The 13,723-nt window shown below is 36.3% G+C and overlaps 1 protein-coding gene across 1 annotated transcript in view; it reads right to left on the reverse strand.

The window, feature by feature from the left end:
* Positions 1–4,680: 4,680 nt before the first annotated feature.
* The window catches only part of Mettl15 (methyltransferase like 15), a 160,040-nt gene continuing 150,997 nt past the window's right edge, over positions 4,681–13,723 (reverse strand). Inside the window, 2 exon segments of the mRNA XM_028882391.2 lie at positions 4,681–4,886; positions 4,889–5,164. Coding sequence (XP_028738224.1) covers positions 4,723–4,886; positions 4,889–5,164 — 440 coding nt within the window. The 3' untranslated portion in view covers positions 4,681–4,722.

Raw genomic sequence — 13,723 nt, forward strand, 5'->3', positions numbered from 1 at the left:
GTAAAGACATTCAGAAATGTTTTGTGGGCAAAGCCTGAATTTTGATTATAAAGACTAGTTTTATTTTTGTAAGTACTTCCAAGTAACTGACTGTGTCACTGGAGTTTCCATGTGTATTGTTTGAATTGCCCAAAACTATTCTCTGGATTTAAGTTTTAAAATACATGAATGTATTTTATTATACATTCATAAATACATTCATGTATTTTATTATGAATCCAGAAACAAAAGCCTAGTAACAGAATATGGTACATATGTGTATGTGTGTGTGTGCGCATATGTGTATCAATAGAATTTTAAAAATAAATGCTGTTTATTGAAGGATCTTTCTTATACATATTATACAAGATATTTTCCTGTGAGTGTGTTACTTTCCCATGGTGGTTATACCAAGTTGTCAGCAACTCAGTGGGTTAAAAACAAGAGAAGTTTCGTACATTTATCCACTGGGACTGAGTTCCACAACACTGCATTTTGTGGTCTCCATCTGTTGCAAAGAGAAGTTTCCTTGACAAGGGTTGAGGACTACATTTGTCTGTGGGCATTTAGGGACACATGTTTAGAATGTAGTTGGGGACTTTGCTACTTTAGTGACATGGTGGATGATAAGTATTTAGGGGGCAGTTTATTCTGTGTCAATTTAATAGAATAGTGGTAGACTCTCCCCTAGGGTCTATGACCTACCCAGTCATGGATTCCTGGATCAATTAACAGTAGTAGACATGGGTTCTATCTAGTGGAGAAGGTCTTAAGTCTAATTAGAAAGTAGTTCATTACTCCCAAAGCCTTCATACAATTATTGCACCAGAGAGCATATTTTACCAGTCTAGTAATTATTGTAGTTCACACGGTTCACACTGTTGATCACCTTTTTCCACCAGCAGCCCAAATAGTACCTCCCAGCAGCATGAAAACTAGTCAGTAGGAATGAAGCTCTCATGTCAATATCAGTTTGATTTCTCCATGTCCTATGACTTAGGTAATGTGGTATCTTCAAAAATAGGATCTTCCTTTCAAGATCTAGAGGTTAACCAAGAGCAATGGCAATAGCCTCTACTGTTTGGGAAGCAATGGGACTCCCATCAATCAACTACTCTAAGGGATGTAACTCATACACGGCACTGAGTTTTTTGATAGCCTATGGTGTTAGGGATGTATTTCCCCCTCACCACATAGGGTAACTCCCCTTAAATTCATGTATGTGGCCGGGCGGTGGTGGCGCACACCTTTAATCCCAGCACTCAGGAGGCAGAGGCAGGCAGATCTCTGTGAGTTCGAGGCCAGCCTGGGCTACCAAGTGAGTTCCAGGAAAGGCGCAAAGCTACACAGAGAAACCCTGTCTCGAAAAACCAAAAAAAAAAAAAAAAAAAAAAAAAAAATCATGTATGTGTATATTTTCGCAAGTATTTACACTCATAGTCGGAAGCTTCTATAATTTTCCATGTCTTTTTCAAAAGTCTTTAGTATAGGTTATTGTGGTTGTCTGAATGAAAATTGCTCCCATAGAGAGCAATGAGAGAGATACCATGAAAGAAGGAGACATCATGGGGATAAGGAGAAACCAGGTGCTAGGGAAGTTTCCAGGAATCCACAAGGATGACTCCAGCTCAGACTACTAGCCATAGTGGAGAGATGCCTGAACTGGCTTACCCCAGTAATCGGATCAGTGAATATCCTAACTATCATCATAGAGTCTTCATCCATAACTGATGGAAGCAAGTACAAAGATCCACAGCCAAGCACCAGACCGAGCTGCAGAAGTCCAGTTGAAGAGAGAGAAGAGGGATTCTATGAGCAAGGGGCATCACGACGACCAAACCAAGCTAGTGGGAACTCATGAACTTTAAACCAACAGTCATGGAGCCTCCATGGGACTGGACTAGGTCCTCTGTACAGCGAGACAGTTGTGAAGCTTAATCTGCTTAAGAGGTCTCCTGGCAGTGGGATCAGGATCCATCCCTGGTACATGAGCTGGCTTTTGGAGCTCAATACCTATGGTGGAATACCTTGCACAACATTGATGCAGGGGGGAGGGGCTTGGACCTGCTTCTGCTGAATGTACCAGGCATTGCTGACTCCCCATGGGAGGCCTTACTTTTTTGGAGGGAACTGGAGGAGAGGTTGGGGGGAAAGACTGGAGGAGGGCAGGAGGAGGGAAGACAGGGGGATCTATGGTTGGTATGTAAAATGAATAAAAAATTCCTTAATAAAAAAATAAAATTAAGGAAAAAAAGAAAATGACCCCCATAGACTCTTAGGAAGTAGCATTTTTGAAAGTGTGGCCTTGTTGGAGAAAGTGTGGCACTGTGGGGTAGGCACTGATGTTTCAGATGCTCAAGCCAGGCTTAGTGGCTCACTCTTCCTAATGCCTGTGGATCCAGATGTAGAATTCTCAGAAACCTCTCCAGCACATGTCTACCTGCATTCCACCATGCTCCCCACCATGACGATACTGGACTAAATCTATGAACTGTAAGCAAGTCCCAAAGAAATGTTTTCCTTTGTAAAAGGAAATGATCATGGTGTCTCTTCACATGAAGAAAACTCTAACTATGATGGTTAAATTTCCCTATAGCCCTTCCTCTATTCTATTCTCACAACTACTCTGCTTAGCCGACCTTGCTCCATTTCTCACGTTTCTTCCTTTATACCACCTTCTATCCCTCTTTCTTGACTAAGGTTAAGTGTACTATCCATTCTTACCAGATTATCTTTAGCTTTTGTTTTTTTGTTTTTTTGAGGAAATTCCATATTGATCTCCATAGTGACTATACTAAGTCACACTTTCACTAGGAATGTATAAGCGGTTCCTTTGATTTTCATCCATACCAGAATTCATTTTCTTAATGATTTTTTTTTTGTTTTTGTTTTTGAATGGATGAAATAGACTCTCAATGCAGTTTCAATTTCTATTTCCTCATGGATAAAGATGTTAACCATTTATATGAATAGTGTACATTTTTTAAGAATTATCTATTCATTAGCCCTTATTAATCACATTCACAGCCTCTTTTTATTGATTTTAATTTCATGGAATCCATTGTCAGTTTTTGGTATCATTTCCTTAACTACTGGGGTATAATGGCAACATCTGTGATTCCAGTATGAGAAGGTGGGGATTGGTAGAAACCTGGAGCTAACTGGCAATACAGTGAAAGCAATCAGTGAACTTGAAGCTAATTGAGAGACTCTTATCTAAAATAAATAAGATAAAAAAATGACTGAGGAAGACACCTGCCATTGACCTCTGACCTATACATAAACAAACACGTGTATGAGCACCTGTACACACACACACACACACACACACACACACACACACACACACACACACAAATAAAAATATAGCACTTATAACCAGTGGAATTTTATTCAGTCATAAAAAATAATAAGGTTCTTTTATTGTTCATCTTCAAGAAAAGGGGATAAAACTGAATATCATTATGTCAAGCAAAATCAGCCAGATTCAGAAAGACAAATATTGCATGGCTCTTCTCACATGCAGAAACTAGAAAGAAACTAGATTTAAACTTACCTGTGTGTACATATATGTATAAATATATACATGAATATTATATGTATACATGAGTAGAAAGAGGGCTAAGAGAGGGGAGGAAGCTACCTGGAAGGATAGCAGAGTACCTGTGACATGAAGCAGAGTAAGGGACAATTCCAGAGAAGGGAGACACCAATAAGGAAGGAAGGAATTAAGGAAGGGAAAGAGAAGAGTAGTGGGGGTGATAAGAATCAGTACCATGCTTTATTTTTATGGAAAAGCCATAATGAAACTTATTACTTTGTATAATATCTAAAAATTAATTTAAAAAAATCTCAAGATGCAAATGAGAGATTACATTGCTCACTGAAGGTATTGTACATTACTGCAACAGATACAACTGACAGCCAACAGAAGCTCTGTACTTCACATTTTCTAGAAGGGCTGTTAGGGAAATTTTATGTGCTTACTTTGCAAAACACGAAACATGCATCATACTGAGAAATGCCTTCAAAGCAATGAACTAGGATTTCACAAGTGAAAATCATCAGTGTGGCATATTTTAAATAATACTAGAAAGTTAAAATTTGTAAAAAGCTTACATTTGATAAAGGGAAACTATACTTTGTTCCATAATCATCATGAATTATCTGAGCCATAAAAAGTCTGTTGCAAATGTGAATATCTCAATTTGGAATTTAGAGCATACAGTTATGATTATCTTTCTCTTTGAAGCCTGAGTTTACAAATCTATATTAATACAATGTCAGTTTTTCCATTTCCTCATTAAAGGGGGAATGGATTTTATAATTAAAATACAATGCAGAGATCAACAAGTTTTCCAGTTTTGAGACTCTGCTCTCTGAGTGGAAGTTTTTTTTTTTTTTTTTTTTTTTTTTTTTCGAGACAGGGTTTCTCTGTGTAGCTTTGCGCCTTTCCTGGAACTCACTTGGTAGCCCAGGCTGGCCTCAAACTCACAGAGATCCGTCTGGCTCTGCCTCCCAAGTGCTGGGATTAAAGGCGTGCGCCACCACCGTCCGGCATGAGTGGAAGTTTTTTATGTCATATTAAAACTTCCTACATTATCTTTAGATAAAAAAATACTAAATACCACTAATTTCTAGACTGCCCCATACTTTACATTGCATCAAACTGTTCAGAAACACTATTTTAAATTAGAAAACTATAGTATAGAAGGAAAAATTGAGGATCAAATAATAAGATCCTCATAATTTGATAGCTGCCCTGAGCTTGGCTGAGCGCCCTCTGGGGTTATCTTGGACATCTTGATCTTCTGGAGTAAGTACCTTCTTGTGAATCAGATCCCACATCAGAGGAGCTCTTACAGCACTGGTGCCCTCAATCTCAGGATTTGAATCCAGCAGGGAAGCTGCCTCACCTTCTGTCTAATGCTTAGGTTAAATCTTTCCGTCATACTTATCCCAAGCAAAAATCTTTTGACAATGCGATCTTCTAAAGAATGGAAGGAGAGGGCGACAAGGCGACCACCAGTTTTCAGGAATTTCTGTGCTGTTTTCAGTCCTGTGTAGAGTTCATTGAGCTCATTGTTCACAAAGATGCGAAGAGCTTGGAAAGTCTTGGTAGCAATGTGGGTGGATCTTTGTAGCAAGTCCTTTCTTGCATAGACAGCTGAGGGAGGAAAGGCACCTAGAGAGATTTTGTAAGAATAAGGAAAGAAGAAAAGTAGCATTAACATTTGCTATGTTAATGTCCTATTTACCCATATTTTAAAAACTAAATTTTCTGAGAAACTGTGACATTTCATTTATAATTCCCTCTTATTTTAATTTTTCTTTATGGTTTAAACTACATATAATCACTATCTTTTATAATTCAACAACAAATGTAATCAAAAAGAAAGAGAAGGAGTAGACAACATTTTGAAGATAATAATATAAAATTTTACAACTTTGCAAAAACCATTAACTCATAGAAATAAAAATGTAATGTGCTGCAAATAAAATAAAGAAAACCACATCTAGGTGCATCATAACTGCACTGCCACAAGCTAAAGACAGTAAGAAAAGTCATAAAAGCAACAAAGAAAATAACAGATCCTCAATGGGTCAATGTACAGAGAATAAGAGACTGGGAGAGTTCAGCCCTAAATAGGACCTATATACCACAGTCCTCTCCTTAAGGCACAAGGTTCTTCAAGAGGACGAGGGGCAGGGAAGTGATGGTGGTGGTGGTGGTGGTAGATGACTTTAAGGAAACTGTTTTCCTAACTCAGCAGTGATTATGGCTGCATGCATAAGACCCATGCAAGCTCAGGTCAAACAAAATCCCAGCACAGAAGAAGCCAGGTGAGCATCAAGTCCTACCCCCTGCAGAGAAGCTATTGGCCTTTGAGAGCTGTTGGAAGAGGTAGAGTTGGGTTTAAGGATCTGATCCCTAGTAGGTTGACCACAGGCCAGGGCAGGCCCCACTCCCAAGACTCCTTGGCCAATAGAAACTGGACTTCTAGGGGCAAAGGAGAAGAATGCTCAATGTTTGGTGGAAAAGGATGGGAAGACAGAGGAGATGGTCATGAAATTCTCAAAGAATAAAAATACTGTTTTAAACACACACACATCATGAATGATAAGAGGGAAAGTGTGATAAGTTGGAAGTCTATTAAAACAAAAAAAACTTTGCTTCAAAAGGTACTAAAAATCCACAGGTAAGAAAAAAAATCAAATCACAAATCTAATGAGACTTGAAGAGAAAAGAAGCACACTAGAAAATGACAGAAGATACTGTCTCGATAATACTCTGCAGCATGCACATAAGACCAAACTTGCTCTGTACAGTTCAAGGACTGGAGTGAGCAGAAGTGATGAATTTTATACAATCTTACATTAGGAAATACGATGTTAATATATCTTAGAAATGTCAATGATTTTATATGAGAATTCTACCTTTAAGAGAAGGTTATTAGTGAATATTCCCGAGAAATTATATTTCCATTCTGGATTTCTTATGAATGAACATCTGAGAGAATGATTGGAATAAAAGTATTTTAGTATCTTAGATATGTTTCTTGCAAAAAAAAAAAAAAAGCAAATCATAAGAGGATATGCATGCTTAGATCAGATTTCATACTGCATGAGTGCAACCAGTGCTGTATATTAATTTTCTCTGGGAACTACAACAGAGAAGAGGGAAATAACATACCCAAGCATGAAGAACCTGGGTATCTAAATAAACAATCATTATAATGAGCTCACTCTGTCCCTGTAAAACCTATATGCTAGGAAAGGTTAGACTCTAGAAATTTATCCTCCAACCTGATGGGTCTCTCAGAAACAAGATGCCATTGTCTAAACAGAAAAGGCAGGTCAATTTCTTTCAATCTGTTAACTGATTTCTCATATTTTTAAGAAAAATAGTTTGATCACTAAGAATCGTGTTTTGCAGAATTCTAATGATCTAATCAAAATGCAGTGAGTCATTATTTGAGGCTCAGATTTGAAAGAAGCTTGAACAAGACTGGATTCCTAGTTACTTCCAACTTTACAGAATTCAACATCAATGTTCAAAAGAGAAATGCCATGTGAAATAGTTTCAAGATATGCATTTTTGTGTAAAATAATATAGCCAATGAATTAACAAATATTGCAGGGTGCTTTAAATGCTTTAAATGTTTTCTTATCATTATACTTAAAAACTTGCAGGAATTAAGAGCATGGTTATACATGGTAATCACTTAACTTGATATTTAAAAACAGAATTTTCATTTCAAAGATATTCATTTGAGGATATAGTTTTAAACATACTACTGAATTATCCACAAATGACTTTATCTTATCTAAATTCATGAAATAGAGAAAAGCAAAGAGCATAATGTATGTTTGCAGGCTACTGCAATGAATATGTTTTTGAAAACAAAAGAATGATTTATAACAAAATAATAGGAATAATCAACCGAGATCTAGAATAATCCTAGAAATATGAAAGGCATTTCGATTTCCCAGATAAATGACACCTTCCTATGCCTCATGATGGAAAAAGTTCATAATTTTGACAGTCAACTAGGTGTAAAACTATGAGGATCTCGACCAATTATTTTATTCTGAAGAAATCTATTTTTATTTCAAAATAGTAACATAAAGTAAAATTATGTTAATTTCCTATATAACACAATTTCAAGTTTATATAATCTATATTCACATTAGATATATCCACACTGTATAGAAACCTGCAGATGACAAGTGGAGAACCCTGTAGTCGACAAGCTTCTTCAGGAAGGTCCCATTTGACCTTTGCAATGCCATGTAGTCACAGAAAATGAACACAAAATCTTTCATTATATCTAGTGTATTATCCATTAAGCTTTCATTCTGGGCCTTGGTGACTATTATTTATGGAATTCTGATGTGGACTGTATTCAATGGATTTCCTAGAGGAGATTGTTAAATATGGTCCGGTGACTTTCCTGTACTATCTTTAGAGAACCAGAGGTGTTGGGCTTTGTGAAGCATTTTGGTGTTGTTCACAGTATCTGTCACACCTCCTCCTCTATTCTGGATACAGAAATTTCCAAGGCTTCTTTTCATTAGCACCAGTGCTTTGTTTTTGTAGCTTACAGGAATGAAGAAAGGTAGATAATTCAGACTGTATAAAATAAAACTAAAAGGGAATAAAAGGGGGGTTGGAAAAATGGCTCAGTCAATGAAGTGCTTGCTGTGGAGGAATAAGACCTGAGTTCAGACACTGAGTTTCCAGTAAAAGCCTGGCACAGTAGTGCATGACTCTTGTCCTAGCAATTTGGAGCTAGAGACAGTTGGAAGCCAGGGCCTCACGAGCCAGACAGCTTAGCCAAATCAATGTTCTTCAAGCCCACTGAGAGACCCTGTCTCAAAAAGCAAGAAGAAGAGCAACTGAGGAAGACACCTAACAAAAATCTCCAGATTCTACATATAAGCACACATGTGTACACACACACACACACACACACACACACACACACACACACACACACACACACAAATATAAGGTAGCCATAAGAGAACAAAGCAACAAATAGCAATAATACAAATTAAAAAAATAAAAAATAAAAAGCCCACCCAACATGAAGGATTAATCAAGGCTTTTTTTTTTTTTTTAAATTGTTAAGCTGAGAAACAAGTAAAAACCCTGTCATTATAAAAGCCCTCAAATGGGTTTCCTTGTTGTAGTCATTGCTTAGAGTGCTGGGACAGAGTTCCCATGGGTATCACAGATTAGGTAGAAACACTGACTTAAAAAAAAAAAGATTCAAAACCACACCAGATTCAGATGCTGGGCTCTGGATTAAGCCATAAGGAAGAAAATATTAATGAAAGTGATACGTGGTCTCTGCCTTAAAGGAGCTCAGTTTTGCAACCCTTCACCTCTTTTTAATCTCCCACGGGCTTTTTATCAGAAATAGAATTTGTCTGTCTGCTTTTCCATTTCCTGAGTTTAATCATGGAGACTAGTATACCTAATTCATTCAATTATGGAACAGAGTAACTAAGACAGAAAATATGGTCTCAACCACAATTTGGGTGGTTTGGTTTTCTAAAGGCAGAAAACTCTCTTTTTGGATTTTATAATCCATTAACAGACTTAGCTGACAGAGAACAATTTATATTAGTTTTATGTGGGAAAAAGTGTCCTTCACCCAGTAGAACTCATCACAACAAACTCTTCACAATTGCCCCTCTATTTACCCAACTCATTAATTTGTCTCTGATGTTCCTGACAACAAGAACAGTTTCCTGTTTACTCCAAAAACCCTAACCTTTGAGAGATAAGTCTGTAATTCTTAACTTTTGGCACATTATCAGTTACCTATAGGACTTCTGACAAAAATGGAAATGACTAGCTCTACTCTAGACCGAATGAGTCAGGTTCAGGGTTCATTACCTATGTGACCCTACTTTAAAAGAGCTTTTTTTCCTCTTTTAGGTCAAGGAACAAACCTTTTCTTTTTTAAACTTAATTCTTTTTATACAATATATTTTAATCATGATTTTCCTCCCCCTAACATTTGATGTTGGTCAACTACTCGTTGGCTTGGACCTACTCTGAGGAGTGTGGTTAATATACCCATTGACACTTCATTAGAGAAAACTGATTTTCTCTTTGCCAGTGGGTATCAATTGCCAATGTCTTTTGTGGATTCCATGTCTACTTGTCCATCTCATTGCTGGGACCCCACCAGGCTTGAACCTTTGTAGGTCTTACGTGTACTTCCATAGTGCCTGTGAGTTCATGCCAGAAGATATTTGGCATGCAGCCAAGTGTTTATTCAATAAATGTATATTGACAAGATAATGAATACATAATAAATGTGAAGAAAAAATGAATAAAATTCCAGGACTATTAGGTTTTCTTTATATCATTCAGTAAGTTATAAACTGCTGTGGATATCACGCTATATAAATAAAATGCTGATTGGCCAGCAGCCAGGCAGGAAGTATAGGCGGGACAAGCAGAGAAGAGAATTCTGGAAAGTGGAAAGCTGAGGCAGAGAGACACTGCCAGCCACCGCCATGAAAAGCAAGATGTAAGGTACCTGTAAGCCACGAGCCACGTGGCAACTTATAGACTAATAGATATGGGTTAATTTAAGATATAAGAACTAGATAGCTAGCAGCCTGAGCCATTAGGCCATACAGTTTGTAAATAACATAAGTCTCTGTGTTTACTTGGTTGGGTCTGAGCAGCTGCGGGACTGGCAGGTGAGAGAGATTTGTCCTGACCATGAGCCAGGCAGGACTGGAGAAAACTTCAGCTACAATAAACAGCATGACTTTGATATGAATGACTGACCAAATGAAAAGCAAAACATTATTAGTCACAAAAAACATGACAACTATTACAAACAAAATAATGATAGAGGTCCAGACCACTATGTCAAATGTGATTGTGGGCACGAAATTATGATGTTAATGGGGCAATTGAGCCCTCAAATTTGCTAGCAATTTCATTGTCTCAACACACATAATTGCAAGGATTTAATTATATTGCATAATGACTGGGCTTGTTCTTAATTCATTGAGCACCTGCAGATAATTTTCACTTCAGGAAATGCAAAATTACAGACCCTTACTATATGATACTTGTATGTTGACAGTGTATGTGCTTGCAATGTTTACATAATTCTTTTGCAAAATAAAAATAAAATTAGAAATTTACATTTAAAACTCATTAAGATCTTATGCAATTTAAACAGCATAAACATAGCCACTGTTTAAAATGTAAAAGCTAAAGGAAATGTTATTGTACATGAAATAAATTGTCAATATTGTTACTTCAGGAATTCTTCCCAGAAATCAACCAAAAAGCACTCTTCCTTGTGTCTTGATACATATATATTCACACTTATATGAACTTACACACACACACACACATATATATATAAGTACATATAAGAGTGAGTTGCAAAATAGTTTATTACATGCTTTTTTTAAACTTATCTTACATTGAAAAATAACTTCAGCTGTATAAATATCTATGATTCATTTTGTTTGTTCACTTATCAAGTATTTATATCAATAAGCACATACCAGATAGTTCAGAATACAACTGTAAATAAGATAAAAGTGGCTTTACTCAGGTGAAGTTCATATCGCCACCATAACTGGAACATGTAAGATATTCCCTATTGTTATCAAAGAGGACCTGTAGTAAATATGTAAACTATACACTTTAGGTTTCTATACAGCACAAAAGCTCTACAGAGCATAATGGCACTCAGAATCTGAGCAAAGTCTTTAGCCCTGTATGAGAACCTTGGATGTCCATAGAACTGGAACTGTTTAGGTCAAAGGGTATTTGTGCCATTTAAATTTGAATCAATACTTCTAAATTTATCCTCTAAGTAGATTGCACCAATTTACTTACATCAATAGTATATTATAGAGTCAATCTTCCCACATCCTTGCCAGTATGAGGAATGATCACTACTCAGCCCTAACTAGTCTAATAGTAGGCAAATGATAGTGTACTGTTGTTTTAATTTGCATTCTTTGGCAATTAGTAGGTTTGGGCATCTTTTCAAACCTAATAGCCATTTGATTCTGGCTGTAAATTGCTTGAATAAATCTTATGCTCATGTTCTTAATGTGATATTACTTTTTTCCTTTATTGATTTGGAAGGCTTGTTTATAAAATAATAATACTAACACTTATTCTCTCATATATAAATTATATTTTTAGACTATGACCTCAATTTTGTAGATTTTTACTATACAGAAGTCAGGTGTGGACTGAATCCCAAGCCAGAAAATTCTATGAGTGGTGAATTGTGTGTGTCTTGGGAGGGGTGGCAGTGTTTATATGTGTATGCAGGTGTGAGTGAGTGCCTGTGCACGCTCATGAGGAAGCTAAAGGAGGGCACAGGATGTCTTCCCCTTTAGCTCTCTGTCTCACATGCCTCAAGACAATGTCTCAGAACCAGAAGCCCACTTCTGGGCTAGCCTGGCTTGACAGAGAATGTCCATGGCCTGCTGTCTCCACTCCACAATACTTGGGGGTTAGCCAGGCCTGACTTTTTATGTGGTTGCTGAGGATTCAGATTCAAGTTCTCAAGTTTGCAAAGCAAACACTCTCATCCACAGAATCATCTCATCATGCCCCACCCCCTCACCACTCCCTGCTTTTCCCCATTTTTTTATTCATTTATTTAGGTTATACCACAATGAAGAAAGCTTACTCCTCTCCAACATTATCAGCTTTATTCTGGATGTATTTCTGGTTTTGTTTATATGCTTAAGTATTTGATTCACATGAAAAATAACTTTTGTTATAGTATGAGGTTTAACACACTGCTATTTTATAAATGCTACATTTCTATTGATTTACCACATCATTCTGATGATATACTACATTTCAAGTTACAGATAAAAGTATTCCAGCATTCTCAATTGTCTTACATTTATGCATTTCTCTATTTTTTACCAATACAAAACTATTTTTAAATACTGATTATTGCTTCCTTATGCTAGGTTTTATCACTTGGGGTAACCTACTGGTAACCTTAGTAGTTCATAATTAACCTTCTTTTCAAAGTTGTGTTGGACATTTCTCTTGCATTTATCATTCCAAATTAAATAAATAATTAAAGAAGCATATACAAAAACAGTAGTATAATTAGGACTGCAGTAACTTTCTAGGCTAATTTGAATAATAATAAGAATTAACATTACCTTAATATTAAACTAATTCATCGACAGAATATAGTATTTCTGTTAATATTTTACATGTTGTCACTATAGTTTAATAGCTGTGGTCATCTAGGGCATGGTCAAGCATCTCTAAGTACACCATTTACACAAACACATCTTACGAGGGAAAAGCATAAGAATGGTCATGCTTCTAGAAAGACAGCATTGAATAACAGAAATGGTCCTAACTTCAGGAAAGCCTTTCTCTTTAGTGCTGTGGGTGTGAGGTAATACATTTAGCCTCTGAGTTTGTCATCCAGTGGTAAGATGTCACATTTATAACTCTGGAACATGGGATTATTGTGAATATGAAATATTAGAAGCATTCAAGGAGTATTTAGTGTACATTTAGGGGAAAGAAGTCCCAGGTGGGTAACATTTACACATTTACTTTTCTCTTATTCTCAGCTGTAAAACATAGTGGGTATTAGACATTAAGGATTTGCCAAACACTTATTATAGTATAATAGGATAGGTCAGCATCCAAAAGAAAGTACAAAATGTCTCTAATGCACAAATTAATGATACATCACCAAATTTGCAAAGTATTGCTTATATATATTTAAAAGATGAGGATGTAGAATTCTTATTACACTTGATGTTGACTATTTAATAAATGGTGCTATGAAGATGAACCTGAGCTTCATTAACATAAACCATCCAGATTATGTTTCAACCATCTGGTCAGGAGATTATTTTCCATAATTAAACTTCTAGATTTCTCTTGCAATATAAATTATACAACTTGTATTCTGTTATTTTAAGAGTACAACATTTTTATTTTTTAATTATATATTTTTTTGTTTCTTTTTTTTTCTGTAGCTTTTATAGGATATCTTTTTACACAGGTATCTTCTTTCTTAAAGCATAGTTCCACAACAATAACATAGATTGTGAGTCATTTTAATCCACTCCTTTGTCTTCACAGTCTTGCTCTGCTGGTCCATTTATTTAGTCTGACTATTAGCTGATGTGCATCTAAAGTTACCAGCAGAAAATCTCTAGAATATAACAATTACAGTCCAGAATG

This window comes from Peromyscus leucopus, chromosome 4 (assembly GCF_004664715.2).
Source record: "Peromyscus leucopus breed LL Stock chromosome 4, UCI_PerLeu_2.1, whole genome shotgun sequence".
NCBI lineage: Eukaryota > Metazoa > Chordata > Mammalia > Rodentia > Cricetidae > Peromyscus > Peromyscus leucopus.